The sequence below is a fragment of the Coregonus clupeaformis genome, chromosome 7, assembly GCF_020615455.1.
Source record: "Coregonus clupeaformis isolate EN_2021a chromosome 7, ASM2061545v1, whole genome shotgun sequence".
NCBI classification, from domain to species: Eukaryota; Metazoa; Chordata; class Actinopteri; order Salmoniformes; family Salmonidae; genus Coregonus; species Coregonus clupeaformis.
Window position 1 is genome coordinate 12501734 of NC_059198.1, and position 20128 is coordinate 12521861.

Genomic DNA, 20128 nt, shown 5'->3' on the forward strand with positions numbered 1-20128 from the left:
ATCCTTAAATTTTAAATGTTATGAACACAAAAGTAAATTTACGATTACTATGGGGATATTATTAAACATAGATTATTATTCTCCAAACCATTTTATACTCCTAGATCATTCCAAGACTACATTGATGCATATGCTACTCAGAATAATAAAGATATGAACGTTGTGCTCCAATTGTCTATAATAGTAGTAAATATAGCGCTATCAATAAACATTTTAATTGATCACTAAGAATATACCCAAGTAAATCAAGTAGCCTAATAGCTATGAGCGCAAAGCGAATTGGCCCTAGACCTACTAAAACGTTCCAAAGAAAATGCTGATTGAATCAAATTCATCCTGTTGACATTATAGATGTGTGTGCATGCCCACCCACATTAACGAAGACAGTAAGATCAGGATTTATGTTTAAGTAGACACATATTCACAGCCACCTCTCATGTTGATGAGGCAGGCTGCTGTTCATTGAAATTACAAACCCTGGTAGCCTACAGCTTAATCACAGCTTCTTCCCTGCATTTCAGAATTGTCTCTATGTGAATTAGCCACCCATTGGAGGAAAACAATGCTGTCCCTACTGAAATGAAACCCACATGGCCTAAAAAACCAACTGACATAATATTACCAACCAATTAAATATCCCAATGCCACAGCAACAGAACAGTGCAATTAGAGTGACTCACCCTCTCATATTTTAATGTGCCAGCCAACCTGACAGCACCTACAGGAACAACCTATACAATGTCATCAACTTTCCCTTAATTAATTACCCTTAAAGGAAGTTTACAGATGACAATAAGCCATTAGAACAAGAGAACATACATTTCATATGTATTAGACAATGGTCAATCAGCTCTATTTTATACAGACAAAAATACCTATAGTCACATGTTATGTCATCATTGTATATTATATATTATATTGTAGTACATTGTATATTTTAGTGGCCACCTGGAGAGAAGCTTACTGTATCAGTGCTTCTTTGTGCATAGGTCCTACTGTTGAAAAGCTTTTTGTAAATACTATAGTTACACTACCCATTGTTACTTTGTGAATAATTCAACCCAAATAGAATTAGGCAAATATCAGGATGATATCAGAGGATAGACTTCCACATCACATCACCTACAAAGCATTGACATTAAGACTTTCTAAATTATTTACACCCACTCTCTTTAGCTGTTCAGGAGAGTTTTATTTCACTACTACTCTGGCTTCAAAATATATCAAACATTACTCATATAAAATGGTAAAAAATATATATTTAAAAAACACATGTATTTTTTCTTATCGCATCCCGACCAGTTAGGAGGTTTTTGTGTACAGTCTTTCTTACCTTTAGTGAGCCACTGTTTCTATTCATTATCTCACCATGCTATCGATCTGTCAATTACCACTGTAGCCTTTTATGTGTGTGTGTGTGTGTGTGTGTGTAGATGTCTGTTTATGTACATCACTACCATTACAACTGATTTGAACACCATCACGATGTGTAAAACCTTAGATCCAGAATTGTTCGTGTTTGAAACAGTAAGTTAATCAATGGATACAAGTGCCAAGGAGTGCTGAAATCCAGCTAATATATGACTTATCTACTACCTATGGGACAAAAGTCAGCAGAGCGCAGTGTTTGGCCTACTACTGTGTTAGTTTAATTGGTTTATCAGTTGTCTGAGCTGAGCATCAATCGTCTGGGTTGGGGACCATAAAATGGCCGTCATTTGACATGCAGATGAAAAGGGATCCCGCTGAAGCCTTTACAGCGAAGCTGAGGACAGAACAAAGACAACATTCAGAGGTCAACCTATCAACCAAAACAGGGTTTAATGGGCACTATGAACCAGCATCCAGACTATGTTATAACCTCAGACAACACGCTACTCAAAGTGCTCTGAACAAATTAAGGGAATCGTTCACAAACATTGGCACATTCTAAGATCTGATGACAGTATTGGTAATGTGTTTTCGGACCCTCCCTTGGTTGTATTCTCGCGGGGCAGAAATCTCAGAGATCAATTGGTAAACTCTGATTTACCACCCCAAAATACCCCTGCACAACGTCTATTTGCGCCTCTACCGGATGGAAACTACAAGTGTAATGGCTGTGCTCAATGCAATGGCACTTACAAATGTAGATCCTTCAAACCCCCCTGACAGGGAAACAGATCCCAATCAAAGGTGTTATCACGTGCTCCACTAAGGCAGTTATTTATCTTATAACTTGTCATTGTGGTAAAAATTATATAGGTAAAACGAAGCACGAATTAAAAAGTAAGAATCTCGGAGCATCGTAGCACCATTAGGTGCAAAAACTCGACATACCCAGATGCGGCCCACATTTTGGAAGCAAACCACTCTATTTCGTCCCTTCGTTATATTGGCATCGAACATGTCACCCTCCCTAGGAGAGGGGGTGACCTTGACAATTTATTGTTAAAACAAGAGGCTGCCTGGATCTTTAATTTAAAGACCCTTGCTCCCTTCGGTCTCAACGTAGACTTTGATCTGAAGCCATTCTTGTGATTTTGCTGTTTGTAGGCCTATGTAGCCAAATTGTATCTATGATCGTATGTTATCCATTCATGCTTTTTATATGTTCTATTTATATCTGTAAATTAACCAATGAAATCAAGCTACACCCAGCCATGATTACAGATACCTGTGTGTCCTTTGAAACTATATAAACTTGTGACCCGCAGTGTTTGTCATTATACCCTGATGAAGACAGCTTGTCTGTTATTATTTGCAACTGAGTGTGCAGCTCTCCTTTTCTTTTTCAAATGACCTATAATCAAATATAATCAAAGTGTCACATTTCAATGGCATCTTTAACCCTCTAAAAGTCTAAGGGGGAGGGATTGTGGAATTGTTTTGAGATGGTCATACCACGGATCATTTAGCTATTTGATTTAGAATTTTAGGACTCCTTTAGGTATCAAATGATAAATACAATTATTTGATAAAATATTGAATTTGGCCTTTACTACTATAGCCCATAGAAATGCATTGAGTAACACATTCATAAATGGCAAAAAAGACAGTCAAAAAATAAATAATGAGGAATAAGGTTTTGATACTAGTGGGGTCATATTAGTTTGTAGCTCAAATGGTTCGGACACTACAGAATAAAGTTGGCACATCAGCGTTACCGACTTCTGACGAGTCACCATCATGTTCGTGAGAGTCTCCCCTGTCCATAGAGTGGAAAGGTCAAACCGTAGGCCAAACCATTCGGACCCTAAAGAGGTTTTCGTGAGAAGACCAATATTCGGGATGTCTCATGGTCTGACAAACTCCGCTGTAGTTCGGCAACCTTCCACCGCAGATGCGGAAGGCCGACAGGCGGATGCTGCTTAAATTGAGGGATTATTTTCAAGGCACAGTTATACAGTGCATTCGGGAAAGTATTCAGACCCCTTGACCTTTTGAAGTTAATTTTTTTCCTCATCAGTCTACACACAATACCCCATAATAGTGATTGTGAATAGTCAATATTCAGTGACATATAGTGCCTTCGGAAAGTATTCAGACCCCTTGACCTTTTCCACATTTTGTTATGTTACAGCCTTATTCTAAAATGGATTTTTTTTTACTGCAATCTACACACAATACCCCATAATGACGAAGCGAAAACAGCTTTTTATAAATGTTTGCACATAAACAATTTTTTTAAAAACAGAAATACATTATTTACATACGTTTTCAGACCCTTTGGTATGAGATTCGAAATTGAGCTCAGGTGCATCCAGTTTCCTTTGATCATCCTTGAGATATTTCTACAACTTAATTGGAGTCCACCTGTGGTAAATTCATTGATTGGACATGATTTGGAAAGGCACACACCTGTCTACATGAGGTCCCACAGTTGACAGTGCATGTCATAACTAAAACTAAGCCATGAGGTCGAAGGAATTGTCCGCAGAGCGCCGAGACAGGATTGTGTGGAGGCACAGATCTGGGGAAGGGTACAAAAAAAATTCTGAAGGTCCCCAAGAACACAGTGGCCTCCATCATTCTTAAATGGAAGAAGTTTGAAACCACCAAGACTCTTCCTAGAGCTGGCCACCCGGCCAAACTGAGCCATCGGGGGAGAAGGGCCTTGGTCAGGGAGGTGACCAAGAACCCAATGGTCACTCTGACAGAGCTCCAGAGTTCCTCTGTGGAGATGGGAGAACCTTCCAGAAGGACAACCATTTCTGCAGCACTCCACCAATCAGGCCTTTATGGTAGAGCGGCCAGACGGAAGCCACTACTCAGTAAAAGGCACATGACAGCCCGCTTGGAGTTTGCCAAAAGGCACCTAAAGGACTCTGAGACCATGAGAAACAAGATTTTCTGGTTTGATGAAACCAAGATTGAACTCTTTGGCCTGAAAGCCAAGTGTCACGTCTGGAGGAAACCTGGCACCATCCCTACGGTGAAGCGTGGTGGTGACAGCATCATGCTGTGGGGATGTTTTTCAGCGGCAGGGAATGGGAGACTACTCAGGATCAAGGGAAAGATGAACGGAGCAAAGTACAGAGAGACCTAGATGAAAACCTGCTCCAGAGCGCACAGGACCTCAGACTGGGGCGAAGGTTCACCTTCCAACAGGATAACGACCCTAAGCACACAGCCAAGACAACGCAGGAGTGGCTTCGGGACAAGTCTCTGAATGTCCTTGAGTGGCCCAGCCAGAGCCCGGACTTGAACCTGATCGAACATCTCTGGAGAGACCTGGAAATAGCTGTGAAGCGACGCTCCCCATCCAACCTGACAGAGTTTGAGAGGATCTGCAGAGAAGAATGGGAAAAACTCCCCAAATACAAATCAAATTGTATTTGTCACATGCGCTGAATACAACAGTGAAATGCTTACTTACAAGCCCTTAACCAACAACGCCATTTTAAGAAAGAATACAACAAATTATAAGTAATAAAAGTAACAAATAATTAAAGAGCAGCAGTAAAATAACAATAGCGACGCTATATACTGGGGGTACCGGTACCGAGTCAATGCGCGGGGGCACCGGTGAGTCGAGGTAATTGAGGTAATAGATACATGTAGATAGCGTTATTAAAGTGACTATGCATAGATAATAAACAGAGAGTAGCAGCAGCATAAGGGGGGGGGCAATGCAAATAGTCTGGGTAGCCATTTGATTAGATGTTCAGGAGTCTTATGGCTTGGGGGTAGAAACTGTTTAGAAGCCTCTTGGACCTAGACTTGGCGCTCCGGTACCGGTACCGTATAGAGGTCCTGGATGGCAGGAAGCTTGGCCCCAGTGATGAAATGGGCCGTACACACTACCCTCTGTAGTGCCTTGCGGTCGGAGGCCGAGCAGTTGCCATACCAGGCAGTGATGCAACCAGTCAGGATGCTTTCGATGATGCAGCTGTAGAACCTTTTGAGGATCTGAGGACCCATGCCAAATCTTTTCAGTCTCCTTAGGGGGAATAGCTTTTGTCGTGCCCTCTTCACGACTGTCTTGGTGTGCTTGGACCATGTTAGTTTGTTGGTGATGTGGACACCAAGGAACCTGAAGCTCTCAACGTGCTCCACTAAAGCCCAGTCGATGAGAATGGGGGCGTGCTCGGTCCTCTTCTTTTTCCTGTTGTCCACAATCATCTCCTTTGTCTTGATCACGTTGAGGGAGAGGTTGTTGTCCTGGCACCACACGGCCAGTTCTCTGACCTCCTCCCTATAGGCTGTCTCGTCGATGTCGGTGATCAGGCCTACCACTTTTGTGTCATCGGCAAACTTAATGATGGTGTTGGAGTCGTGCCTGGCCATGAAGTCATGAGTGAACAGGAAGTACAGGAGGGAACAGAGCACGCACCCCTGAGGGGACCCCGTGTTGAGGATCAGCGTGGCAGATGTGTTGTTACCTACCCTTACCACCTGGGGGCGGCCTGTCAGGAAGTCCAGGATCCAGTTGCAGAGGGAGGTGTTTAGTCCCAGGGTCCTTAGCTTAGTGATGAGCTTTGAGGGCACTATTGTGTTGAACGCTGAGCTGTAGTCAATGAATAGCATTCTCACAGGTGTTCCTTTTGTCCAGGTGTGAAAGGGCAGTGTGGAGCGCAATAGAGATTGCATCATCTGTGGATCTGTTGGGGCGGTATGCATATTGGAGTGGGTCTAGAGTTTCTGGGATAATGGTGTCGATGTGAGCCATGACCAGCCTTTCAAAGCACTTCATGGCTACAGACGTAAGTGCTACGTGTCGGAAGTCATTTTGGAAGGTTACCTTAGTGTTCTTGGGCACAGGGACTATGGTGGTCTGCTTGAAACATGTTGGTATTACAGACAGACAGGGAGAGGTTGAAAATGTCAGTGAAGACACTTGCCAGTTGGTCAGCGCATGCTCGGAGTACACGTCCTGGTAATCCATCTGGCCCTGCGGCCTTGTGAATGTTGACCTGTGTAAAGGTCTTACTCACATGGCTACGGAGAGCGTGATCACACAGTCGTCCGGAACAGCTGATGCTCTCATGAATGTTTTAGTATTACTTTCCTCGAAGCGAGCATTTAAGTAATTTAGCTCGTCTGCTAGGCTTGTGTCACTGGGCAGCTCGCGGCTGTGCTTCCCTTTGTAGTCTGTAATAGTTTGCAAGCCCTGCCACATCCGACGAGCGTCGGAGCCGGTGTAGTACGATTTGATCTTAGTCCTGTATTGATGTTTTGCCTGTTTGATGGTTCGTCGGAGGGCATAGCGGGATTTCTTATAAACTTCCGTGTTAGAGTCCCACTCCTTGAAAGCGGCAGCTCTACCCTTTAGCTCAGTGCGGATGTTGCCTGTAATCCATGGCTTCTGGTTGGGGTATGTACGTACAGTCACTGTGGGGACGACGTCATCGATGCACTTATTGATGAAGCCAGTGACTGATGTGGTGTACTCTTCAATGCCATCGGAAAAATCCCAGAACATATTCCAGTCTGTGCTAGCAAAACAGTCCTGTAGCTTAGCATCTGCTTCATCTGACCACTTTTTTATTGACCGAGTCACTGGTGCGTCCTGCTTTAGTTTTTGCTTGATAGAATTATGGTCAGATTTGCCAAATGGAGGGCGAGGGAGAGCTTTGTACCCGTCTCTGTGTGTGGAGTAAAGGTGGTCTAGTTTTTTCCCCTCTGGTTGCACATTTAACATGCTGGTAGAAATGAGGTAAAACGGATTTAAGTTTCCCTGCATTAAAGTCCCCGGCCACTAGGAGCGCCGCCTCTGGATGAGCGTTTTCCTGTTTGCTTATGGCTGTATACAGTTCATTGAGAGCGGTCTTAGTGCCAGCATCGGTTTGTGGTGGTAAATAGACAGCTACGAAGAATATAGATGAAAACTCTCTTGGTAGATAGTGTGGTCTACAGCTTATCATGAGATACTTCACCTCAGGCGAGCAAAACCTAGAGACCTCCTTAGATATCGTGCACCAGCTGTTGTTTCCAAATATACATAGACCGCCACCCCTTGTCTTACCAGAGGCTGCTGTTCTATCCTGCAGATACAGTGTATAACATGCCAGCTGTATGTTATTCATGTCGTCGTTCAGCCACGACTCGGTGAAACCTAAGATATTACAGTTTCTAATGTCCCGTTGGTAGGATATACGTGCTTCTAGTTCGTCCACTTATTATCAAGCGATTGTACGTTGGCCAATAGTATCGATGGCAAAGGCAGATTAGCCACTTGTCGCCGGCTCCTTACTAGGCACCCCGATCTCCTTCCGCAATATCTTATTTTCTTTCTACTGCGAATGATGGGGATGAGGGCCCTGTCGGGTGTCTGGAGCAAATCCCTCTCGTCTGACTCATTGAATAAATATTATTTGTCCAGTTAAGGTGAGTAATCGCTGTTCTGATGTCCAGAAGCTCTTTTCGGTCATAAGAGACGGTAGCAGCAACATTATGTGCCAAGCTTGTAGCATCATACCCAAGAAGACTCAAGGCTGTAATCGCTGCCAAAGGTGCTTCCACATAGTACTGAGTAAAGGGTCTGAATACTTATGTAAATGTGATATTTCATTTATTATTTTTTTATACATTTGCAAATATATACTAAAACCTGTTTTTGCTTTGTCATTATGGGTATTGTGTGTAGATTGATGAGGGGGAAAAAAACTATTTAATCAATTTTAGAGTAAGGCTGTAACGTAAGAAAATGTAGAAAAAGTGGATTGGGAAAGTATTCAGACCCCTTGACTTTTTCTACATTTTCTTACGTTACAGCCTTACTCTAAAATTGATTAAATAGTTTTTTTCCCCCTCATCAATCTACACACAATACCCATAATGACAAGGCAGCGGACGAGGACCGCGCAGGACTTCGCCCTGGCGTTTCGGACCCTAGCGGCTGGGACCGGGTGGAACGAGCGGGCCCTGATCGACAGATTCCGGTGCAGCCTGCGAGAGGATGTCCGAAGGGAGCTAGCCTGCCGGGATGCCATGTTAACCTTCGACCAGCTGGTGGACATGGCCATCCGGTTGGACAACCTGCTGGCTGCTAGAGGACGTCCTGGGAGTGGCCTGTCCGTTTCACCCACCCCTACCAACTCGGAGTCCGTTCCGATGGAGCTGGGTGGGGCAGTGATCCGGGAGAACGGAGGAGGACAGCTTCAGTGTCACTCTTGTGGCAGAAGAGGACATTATACTGCACGCTGTCGTCAGGGTTCTTCCGGGTCTGGAGGCGGCAGGCAGGGCACTCTCGCATCACCCCAGGTAGCGCAAACCCACAATCGGTCAGAGCTCTCTGCTACACACTGTACCATACACGTCACCTTCCCTGACTATCCCATAGTTTCCCAGTGTAAGGCGCTGGTCGATTCAGGCGCAGCTGGGATCTTTATGGACAGGTCGTTAGCTCTAAGTCTAGGTATTCCATTGGTTCCCCTATCCACTCCACTGCCCATCAAAGCACTTGACAGTCGACCATTAGGGTCAGGGTTCGTTAGGGAAGTTACAGCACCAGTCACGATGGTTACCCAAAGGACTCATAGAGAGCACGTCACATTTTTTATTATTTTGTCCCCCTATTTCCCTGTTGTGTTGGGTCTCCCCTGGTTAGCACTACACAACCCCACCTTTTCATGGCCGCAGAGGGTTCTCACGGGGTGGCCGCGAGAGTGTCAGGGTAGGTGCCTAGCTGTTTCCGTTGGTACAACCACAGTGGAAAGTCCAGACACTTCCTCCACCGTGCGCATCCCCCCCGAATACCTCGATTTGGCGCACGCGTTTTCCAAAACGCAGGCGACCAAATTACCACCTCATCGGGGCAGGGGGGATTGCGTGATAAACCTACGAGTAGACGCTGTGCCTCCCAGGAGTCATGTATATCCCCTGTCGTAGGCTGAAATGGAGGCGATGGAGACATATGTCTCCAAGTCCCTGCGCCAGGGGTTCATACGTCCCTCCACTTCGCCCGCCTCCTCGAGTTTATTTTTTGTGAAGAAGAAAGACGGAGGTCTGTGCCCGTGCATTGATTACCGAGCATTGAACAAGGGGACAATACGTTATAGTTATCCTCTGCCCCTCATCCCAGCTGTGATCGAGTCAATGCATGGGGCGCGCTTTTTCACAAAATTAGATCTCCGGAGTGCGTATAACCTGGTGCGTGTCCGAGAGGGGGACGAATGGAAGACAGCATTCAGTACAACCACGGGGCATTACGAATACCCGGTGATGCCGTGCGGTTTGATGAATGCTCCATCCGTTTTCCAGTCCTTTTTGAACGAGATGTTTCGGGACATGCTTGGTCACGGTGTAGTGGTCTACATCGATTACATTCTGGTGTATTCCACTACGCGCGCTGAGCATGTGTCCCTGGTTCGCAAAGTGCTGGGCCGACTGTTGGAAAATTACCTTTATGCCAAGGCAGAGAAGTGTCTGTTTTTCCAGCAGTCCGTCTCCTTCCTTGGATACCGCATTAGCACCTCAGGTGTGGAGATGGAGGGATATCACATTTCAGCCATGCGTAATTGGCCGACTCCAACCACGGTAAAGGAGGTGCAGCGCTTTATTGGCTTTGCCAACTACTATTGGAGGTTTATCCGGGGCTTTGGCAAGGTCGCAGCTCCCATCACATCTCTGTTGAAGGGTGGGCCGTCCCGGCTCCGCTGGTCTGCTGAGACTGACAGGGCCTTCAGTAACCTGAGGGTTCTGTTCACCTCAGCCCCGGTACTGGCCCATCCCGATCCATCACTACCGTTCGTAGTGGAGGTGGATGCGTCCGAGGTAGGGATAGTCACTGTCCTGTCTCAACGCTCGGGCACACCACCCAAGCTCCGCAACTGTGCCTTCTTCTCCAAGAAGCTCAGCCCGGCGGAGCAGAACTACGACGTTGGTGATCGGGAGCTGTTGGCTGTAGTCAGAGCCCTGACAGTGTGGAGGCACTGGTTCGAGGGGGCGAAACACCCTTTCCTCGTCTGGACGGACCACCGTAACCTGGAGTACATCCGGGCAGCGAGGAGGCTGAACCCTCGCCAGGCCAGGTGGGCCCTATTCTTACCCGGTTTGAGTTTACTCTGTCATACATCCCGGGTACGAAGAACATGAAGGCAGACGCGCTGCCACGACTGTACGACACAGAGGAGAGGCCCATAGACAACACCCCCATACTCCCGGCCTCCTGCATTGTGGCGCCGGTAGTATGGGCGATGGACGCGGACATAGAGCGGGCGGTACACACGGAGCCATCTCCACCTCAGTGTCCAGCTGGGCTGCAGTACGTGCCGTCTCTTGTCCATGACCGTCTGATATATTGGGCCCACACGTCTCCCTCCTCTGGTCACCCAGGTATCGGTCGTACAGTGCGCTGCCTGACCGGAAAGTACTGGTGGCCTACCTTGGCTAAGGACGTGAGGGTGTATGTCTCCTCCTGCTCGGTGTGCACCTAGAGTAAGGCACCTAGGCACCTCCCAGCGGGTAAGTTACAGCCCTTACCAGTTCCACAACGGCCATGGTCCCACCTGTGTATTGACTTTCTAACTGATCTTCCTTCTCTCAGGGTAACACCACTATCCTGGTCGTTGTGGACCGCTTTTCAAAAGCCTGCCGCCTCCTTCCTCTGCCCGGTCTCCCAATGGCCCTGCAGACAGCGGAGGCCCTGTTTACTCACGTCTTCCGGCACTACGGGGTGCCAGAGGACATAGTGTCTGACCGGGGTCCCCAGTTCACATCCAGGGTCTGGAAGGAGTTCATGGAACGTTTAGGGGTCTCGGTCAGCCTGATCTCTGGGTTTGACCCTGAGTCTAATGGGCAGGTGGAACGGGTGAATCAAGATGTGGGTAGGTTCCTGCGGTCCTACTGCCAGGACCGGCCGGGGGAGTGGTCGGTGTTCTTGCCATGGGCCGAATATGCCCAGAACTCTCTTTGCCACTCCTCCACTAACCTAACTCCCTTTCAATGTGTCTTAGGTTATCAGCCGGTTCTGGCACCGTGGTATCCGAGCCAGACCGAGCCAGAAGTTCTGTCACGACTTCCTCCGAAGCTGCCTCCTCTCCTTGTTCGGGCAGGTTTCGCCGTTCGTCGTCACCGGCCTTCTAGCCACTGCCGCTCCTAATCTCATCATTCCATTTGTTTTGTCTTGATTATTACACACACCTGGTTTCAATTCCCCTCATCAGTACCTGTATAAGTGTTCCCTCTGCCCCCTTGTCTTTGTGTGTGATTGTTTATTGTGGAGGTTATATGAGCTCGGTGGAGCTCCTTGTACTTTGTATCGACTTACATACGGAATAAACCTTTATTCTGTGATTTACCCTCCTGCGCCTGACTCTGTCCAAATCACACGCCACAATGTGCAAATGTTTGGTTAGTGTATCTACAGTACCTGCCTAGGAAATTTTGCTTAAATCCATAAATAATTATTTTATTGACCCAAAAAATAATTTCAGGCCGAATTCTAAATATTCTTGCTGCCTCAGTTTTTTTATTATTGACCTGCGGAACATTCCCCATGTATCTAATCATATATAATTTGTATCAATAAGAAGAGGTCTTTTGATTGGTATAATAATTATTAAGACAATACTTATAATATAAATTAATTAATTAATTAATTAAAATATAAATATAATAATACTTATAATAGACTCGGAATAGAGTTGTAATATTACAATTAAACCCTTACCTAAAATTCTAATCCTAACCCTGATCCTAACCCATATTATTTTCATACTAAGCAAAAGCCTAAAACTGTTACTTTGTTCACCGGTCTCCCCTACTAAACATAAATGTCAGGTTGATATGTTACCTGATCCTGGGGTATCATTCCTGTAGAACTGAACTTGTTCCTTCTCACAGAGTCCAGGTGGTAGTTTGGGGCTCCGCTCCCTGGCATCCCCCAGGTGCAGAGCTGCATTGTCTCATTGTGCTGCCAATGACAAGGAGATTGAAGTGCAATCTGTCAATGTCAGTCCTTACAATTGAGTCAATCACTATCAGTGACCATTGTTGTGTATAATTATTCCAAACACTCAAGAACAAAATGCTTTAGGATCCGTTGGACTACTTTGAGGTAGGGTATAATGAGGATCATGTGACTAAAAAAGGTGACAAGTTCCTGTCCTATCTCTATATAAAAGGTATGGGTAACATAGAATAATTATGCATGCGATGACTCACAGTTTGTTCGGCGGTGGTAATCCTCCTCCTCTCCCTCTCTTTCTGTTGTCTCTTCTCCTCCACCTGCTGATACAGGTCTTTGTAGTAGTGCCTCTTTCTCTCCTATAAGTTACACAGTATATTGGTCATGGAGTATGGGTCAACATAAACAAATGACTAAATCAGCATGATCTGCTCTTTAAACATGGACAAAAGCTTATTTTGCGGGGGCACAACAGATAATAAAGTGATTACCTCTCTGATGATGTCAGAATGATTCCTGGTTACTACTGGTGGGATCTTGATGTCAGGTCCTGGCTGAGAAGATGTTGATGGTTTTCCCTAGATTAAACATATCAATATATTTTGTTATGGTAGAGCCTATCCTATGTGTTCCACATGTGAATAAGCTTGGCATGTTGGATGGTTGAGTCAAATGTAGAGCAACACTAACCTCCTGGGTTTAATTGAAGCTAGTAAATGTACCACTACTGGCTCATTATTAAATAGGTCATAAAACAAAGAAGGCAATGGCTATGTAAATGTTGCTTAGTTTATTCAGGACTGTAAAATGTTACTGACTTTCTTACTATATCAATACCAACATAATATCAATAAAGGGTTCTGATACCTTTGTGAGTCTGGATGAATAAGCAGATGAATCCGTGTTGTTGCTGCTATCACTGCTGGTTAGACCTGCATTGCCTTTCAGCATCAGTAAAGGCCTACCGACTAAAGTGGGAACAAGAACACAAAAGTTACAGTTTACAATTGGGTATGTCCAGTTGTGCATGTGTTTCTTTGTACATTAACAACATAGGGAATTAGTATAGGATCTTACCATGATCTTTCCTGATCTCTGTCATCTGATAAAGTGATTGTTCCCTTCTCTGAAAAATAAGGTAAATACAGGTTACCACTGTACCATTGTGTGTGTTTGTGTGTGTGTGCGTGTGAACATAATCTCAATTACAATATTTTACTCACCTGGCTGTACCTAGATGTGGATATAGTGAAGCCCTTATGTAATGGAAGGGCTGGTCTAACACATTGGCTTAGATTGGAACCGCACCTTGAAACATCTGAAACATGGCATAATTGGATTAATTTCATCTATAGTACAAAGCATGTGAAATAAAAAAGATCATACTACTATACTTTAAACATGCTTTTGAAACACAAGACAAATATATTTTCTGGTATTAATCCTGAACGCCTGTGACCGATTATGACTGAATAGGGCCCCAGGCCTTTCCAAGAGATGCTATCCTATCCATCTCTTTGTTGTAGCGTTCAATAACTTATATTTCCAAATCCCACTATCAGGCTGACTCACCAGGCTTTTTGTCTTTCATGTCTGTGACTGTGTAGTCAAACACATGCTTGGTTTTCCTGTACAGTATGTCCCCCAGGCTTTCTGTAGGGGAGGACAGCGATAAGGGAGGTCCTGACCTTCTGCAGAGCCTTCGCACTGCAAAACAAAGGACGTGACAGAGGACCATGATGACACAAACCAGGTGGCTTCACAGAGGAAACCTCCATTAAGACACTCCATCATCATGATAGTACCAAAGCACAGACATCTTGGGATGACTGAATGTGAGGCAGATATTTCATAAAAAGGATGATCTATGATAAAGGATGTTATTTGTAATTATACTGATTAAACGACACCAACCTGGGGATGATCTATCTTCATCCTTTATCATTACTGTTTGAGACTCAGATCTCTTGAAACTAAGCTATGTCATCAATGTGATTTATGATAACGCATACCTACATTTTTAATAGTATTGTTTAAATGACCAATAATAATGACTGAATGATCTCACTTCTGTCCCTGAGGAATGCTGCCTCATATCCCTCACTGAAAGGCTTTAGTGGTAACTGAAAGCAGATAGCGTGAACATTGTGAACCACAGTGGCCCTAACAGCAAGGGCTTTCAGTAGGTTTGAGAAATCTCAACTACAGTACTTGGCTAGAGCCTATCTACATCAAGCAAATACATGAAACAGAGAGTATGGCATGACCTTAGGTAACAAGCAAGTTTTTTTAAACGTATTATAACATACAACGTTCATGCTGAAATGTCAGAGTAAATACAAGGGAAAAGAGTGTATAATGATGTATGGGTGGGAATTATGGGCACTTGTCCTTGAGTCAGACAGTGCATTGCAGAGGAGGCTGGTGGGAGGAGCTATAGGAGGACGGCGCATTGTAATGGCTGCAATGGAATATACGGAACGGTATCAAACACATCTGGAAACACATGGAAACCACATGTTTGACTCCATTCCATCCACTCCATTCCAGCCATTCCAATAAGCCAGTCCTCCTATAGCTCCCCCCACCAGCCTCCTCTGGTACGTTGTGACTCACCGGTATCTTGGCCTGATCTTTCATCCTTGTCTGTGTTTCTGGTACACTCATCCCTAATAAAATAAAATGTCATGCTTTTTCAAATGCCAACATTTACAGTATACTGTATGAGAGCAGTTCAAATTGTAAAAGTTATAGGCCAAGTAGTGCAGACTAACATTCTGAGGACATAAGCTATTTCTTTCTTTGACTGAAAACAAAACAGTCTACTTAGGTAGTTCTTACTTAGTTGGCATGAGAGATAATAGGTAGTTGTTGATGTAACAGAAAAACATAATTATGTCTACGTTGTACACTGTACCTTTATCACTTTGGAGCTGGATATATTCTTTTGGTGACTCACATTTCTGAAATTCAAATCAATTATATTTATATATATATATATATTTATTTATTTTTTCCATTAAATGTATTCTATATCTCTGTGTCTGCATCATGGGAGGTTCTTGTTCTTGCTTACCGTTCTTGAGGTCTCCTCCTTTTTATGAACTGGTAACTCTGGGAGTTTTGCCCCCATGACTGATTTCCATTCTAAACACACAAGCAAACAGACTGATTTCCATTCTAAACACACAAGCAAACAGACTGGGAGCAGACTGGGAGCAGTGTTAATAACTGATACATTATTTCCACTGCCTATTATCTGTTATGCTAGTTGTAGTGTACAGAGTGAAATAATTTTTACCTTCTGTGACTTCTGGTTTTGGTGTATGTTCAGGGATTCCCTCTGCGTCATCATAGTCATCACCATCATTATAATCAAAGGTCACAGTCCTGAAAGAAGTCTCTTGATTAGTTATGCTGCGTTCAAAACAACTGGGAACTCGGAATTCTCCGACTTCTGAGCGTTCAAGACAAGTGGGAACTCCGGAAAATACTAGCTCCGACTGGGATAAATCGTTTTGAACAATCCAACTAGGTTTTCCAAGTCGGGAACTCGGGTAGCTTTCTCGAGCTCTGACTTTCCGACCTGAAGATCACTGACGTCATGATTTGACATCGTTTTCTCCGAGTTCCCAGTTGTCTTGAAAGCATAAGTACATGTCCTATGTTGGCCAATCACTGTAAGTACTAGCATGAGAAGGGATAGCTGCAGCAAATATGGCGGCCGGAGACTGGGTGTGTCAAAAGAAATAGGGGTGTCGAAAGAAAGTAGGCGTATCGAAAGCGCACATGTATTGGTCTGACTTTCTGTCAGTTCTTGCCAGCGAGTGCAGAGATTTGTGGAAACATGACTGTGGAGGAAGAGGCATCGAAATGAATTTGAGGACGTTTGGGAAACTCAGAATTGTGGTGTCGTGAAATCACTTAGCATTGCATGTAAATGCACGTATCTTAACATGCTTTCATGTTGTAAACATTTTACATTTATCAAATTTCATTGCAGTTGTATAGGCTTCTGTGCGCAATGTAATTATTACATTTGTCGATGTCCTATTTATAAACACCGATAGCAAGCTTGCTCAATGGCAGACCTATGGGTTGCGTGCCTGCCTGCAAGTTTGCTGACATGCCTATGACGACCAATTTACGAAGCGAACGGCCCGGGAAAATTGCCTAGGCTGATGCCCGTCTGATACTAGCACGTTATAATATCAGGAGATTAAAATTAGGTTACCCTGGTGGCAGATCTTCATGTTTCGTCACGATTGCTTTAATAAAAGTTTGAGGTGTGTATGTGAAAATTATTATGAGACTGAACAATACTGTTCATGACACTTAGTATAACGGTAACAATTTGTCATGTTTGCTTTCATAAAAGTTTGAGTTGTGTATGTGATTAAAAATGCTTTAGCGTCCTCCATGCACTTCCTGAAAGCGACTGGACAAAAGAGGCTACTCTGAGTGGCACTGGCAACAACCCTGTTCAATCAAAATGTATTTTGCCCATTTCTTTCGACACGCCCACTACTCCGAGACCAGTCCGGGACGCAGCTACCTATACTTAACTATCGTGCCAATCAACAGGAAGTATTCACCTGAGCAGCACAGATTCACTTCCTTTGCCGTGTCCAGCAGTGCTGCTGCTCCTCATGCTGGCTTCCGGTGTTGACACGCTCACCCTCCCTAGGTCCGTCTCATCAGTGAGACAGAAGAACTCCTCCGCGACACTTTTCACCAGCACACTTCGCCTGCCCTACATCCAGTGCACAGACAACATTTTAATGGTCAGTCAGCAGCACTTTACCTGACGTCGCTAATTTAAAAAACAACAACAAGGAGGGGCACAAATGTCATGTAAGGATTCATGTGCATTCACAAATGAATCAGTTGCCATGGAGAATCAAACCAAAATTCCCCAAAAATGTACTCACATGTAGGCTGTAGGATCAGACTATGAATCACAAATGAAATAGCATTCTCAAGTCCGTTTCTAAACAAGGACGTGGTTATGGGTGTGACCAGGGTGGACCCCACAGCCACAGCCTATACACATCTCAACCATGGAACCTTGTGGTTACAACATGATATGGACCCACTAAGTGTAAAATAATTAACTAAAAAAATTGAACTTTTATTTTCAACCAAATTCAAGTGATAGATATGACTATGGAAATATCTCTTCATTTCCAGAAATGAATTATGTCGGTCTGTTATCTCTTACAGAACTTTATTCAATTTTTATTTAGGGTGACCACTGATTTAACATGGACAATGGCATAAACCACTCCAAGTGGTTTCCTACAGTATAAGAATGAGGGAAAGCATAAAAGGAGCCTTCTAACATAGCCTGCCCTACAGTATGCAATCCCCTTGTATGTGGAATAAATACACACCACCACTGATGGACACTGCATTTCCTGAGTAGGGTTGAACTGGTCACTTTCCGGAGTCTCCATGCTTTCCCTTGATGGTAGATCTGATGTAGGCCAACTTTTGAAACAAACCAGTCATGAGAAGTAATTCAGTAGCCTACAGTATTAATCAAGGTGATCTATCCTTGATTTATGTGAATAAATCAAAAGGCAGGCAGACTGCTTAACTATAGTGGTCATAATAAACATATGTGAGAGCTTATTCATTAGATAAAACAACTCAAATAAAATCATTCAAATTCATACCATCAATACTTACACGAACTGATCTCATATAACACTCGCACATAAAATAATAATTTTGAACCACAGACGACTCAACTAAACTCAGATGATAGAAACCAAGCAGAAAGTGGGATTTTGGAGAAAGGGACTAAGATGGTGTCGCGAATGCACGAAATTGATATATAGAACATTGCTATCTACTTTATCATTACGTCATAAATGCTGAATGCCATGACAACGCGCGTCACTGACTTCATCATCAAGTAGACCTACACTGCGCACTGCTTTCATGCATGTTTTCCTCGTTTCTGTGACAGTAGCCTACGGGTTGTATCCACGAGGGGTCAGTGCACAACCACTGATTTCCCTCAGGTAGAGGACCCGTTCAAGCGAAGTCGATGGCGAATGTGTAATAGCCTACTAAACAACGCTCTTGAAGCGAGGATGCTAGTGTAATAGATAGAAAATAACCAACTGCGGCTTAAAGGCTACAGACATTCAAATGCTTTACTGCAGCGCAAAACAGATAGCCTATTCGTATTGATTGCATAGGGTCATAAGCGTCTACAAGATTCAAGTCCAAACTACTAATAATAATGGCTTATGTCAAATAATCATCAATTTAAAACCCTAATAGAAGCCATTTAAATCTAATAGCAATAAATAGGCAACTGACTGTAAGCCAAATGCCCCCCTCTCTCTCTCTCACACACACACACACACACACACATACTATAGACTTAACTTACCCTACATTATATTATAAAACTGGTGCGGGTGGAGACTGTTGTGGGTGTTCCACAGAGCAGACAGTATTTTCTGGCAGGTGCACACAGAGGTATTTCTCACAGAAATTGTCTTCTCTCCACACAAGACAAGAGGCTGCTGAAAGGAGCTTTTAATTGGGGGAAGGTGACACAGGGGCATGCAGTTAATCATAGCAAAGTGAAGGAGAAAGACAAGAGAGAAGAAAGATCATTTGGGAAATAGTCACCATTCAATGAGGAGTGTGGAGACTTTTGAGGTTGGCCTGAGGAAGTCATGACCCCGCATTTTCGGTTCATGTTCTAATTGGAGTCTATAGACTACTACAGTGAGGGAAAAAAGTATTTGATCCCCTGCTGATTTTGTTTGCCCACTGACAAAGACATGATCAGTCTATAATTTTAATGGTAGGTTTATTTGAACAGTGAGATACAGAATAACAACAAAAAAATCCAGAAAAACGCATGTCAAAAATGTTATAAATTGATTTGCATTTTAATGAGGGAAATAAGTATTTGACCCCCTCTCAATCAGAAAGATGTCTGGCTCCCAGGTGTCTTTTATACAGGTAACAAGCTGAGATTAGGAGCACACTCTTAAAGGGAGTGCTCCTAATCTCAGTTTGTTACCTGTATAAAAGACACCTGTCCACAGAAGCAATTAATCAATCAGATTCCAAACTCTCCACTATGGCCAAGACCAAAGAGCTCTCCAAGGATGTCAGGGACAAGATTGTAGACCTACACAAGGCTGGAATGGGCTACAAGACCATCGCCAAGCAGCTTGGTGAGAAGGTGACAACAGTTGGTGCGATTATTTGCAAATGGAAGAAACACAAAAGAACTGTCAATCTCCCTCGGCCTGGGGCTCCATGCAAGATCTCACCTCGTGGAGTTGCAATGATCATGAGAACGGTGAGGAATCAGCCCAGAACTACACGGGAGGATCTTGTCAATGATCTCATGGCAGCTGGGACCATAGTCACCAAGAAAACAATTGGTAACACACTACGCCGTGAAGGACTGAAATCCTGCAGCGCCCGCAAGGTCCCCCTGCTCAAGAAAGCACATATACAGGCCCGTCTGAAGTTTGCCAATGAACATCTGAATGATTCAGAGGAGAACTGGGTGAAAGTGTTGTCGTCAGATGAGACCAAAATCGAGCTCTTTGCCATCAACTCAACTCGCCGTGTTTGGAGGAGGAGGAATGCTGCCTATGACCCCAAGAACACCATCCCCACCGTCAAACATGGAGGTGGAAACATTATGTTTTGGGGGTGTTTTTCTGCTAAGGGGACAGGACAACTTCACCGCATCAAAGGGACGATGGACGGGGCCATGTACCGTCAAATCTTGGGTGAGAACCTCCTTCCCTC

General features: G+C 44.2%; 1 protein-coding gene across 1 annotated transcript; it reads right to left on the reverse strand.

Annotated features, from left to right (window-relative positions):
- Positions 1-909: 909 nt before the first annotated feature.
- On the reverse strand, positions 910-18137 carry LOC121569382. The gene is made up of 16 exons (XM_041880284.2): positions 18023-18137; positions 17725-17821; positions 16927-17084; positions 15633-15721; positions 15408-15478; positions 15249-15294; positions 14948-15000; positions 14400-14454; positions 13904-14038; positions 13555-13649; positions 13409-13457; positions 13199-13299; positions 12823-12909; positions 12589-12690; positions 12218-12337; positions 910-1765 (listed from the first exon to the last, which is right to left on the reverse strand). The coding sequence occupies exons 2-16, from the start codon at positions 17785-17787 to the stop codon at positions 1715-1717; spliced, it is 1275 nt and encodes a 424-aa protein (XP_041736218.1). The 5' UTR covers positions 17788-17821; positions 18023-18137; the 3' UTR covers positions 910-1714.
- Between the last annotated feature and the right edge of the window lie 1991 nt (positions 18138-20128).

Excerpts from the sequence above, each read along its gene's own strand:
- LOC121569382 (XM_041880284.2), bottom strand. The coding sequence starts at position 17,787 with ATGGAGACTCCGGAAAGTGACCAGTTCAACCCTACTCAGGAAATGCAG. Across the intron at positions 14,455-14,947 it reads AAGATCAGGCCAAGATACCG|TTACCACTAAAGCCTTTCAG; the intron begins GTGAGTCACAAC and ends ATCTGCTTTCAG. Across the intron at positions 12,691-12,822 it reads ATTCTGACATCATCAGAGAG|GAGAGAAAGAGGCACTACTA; the intron begins GTAATCACTTTA and ends TGTAACTTATAG.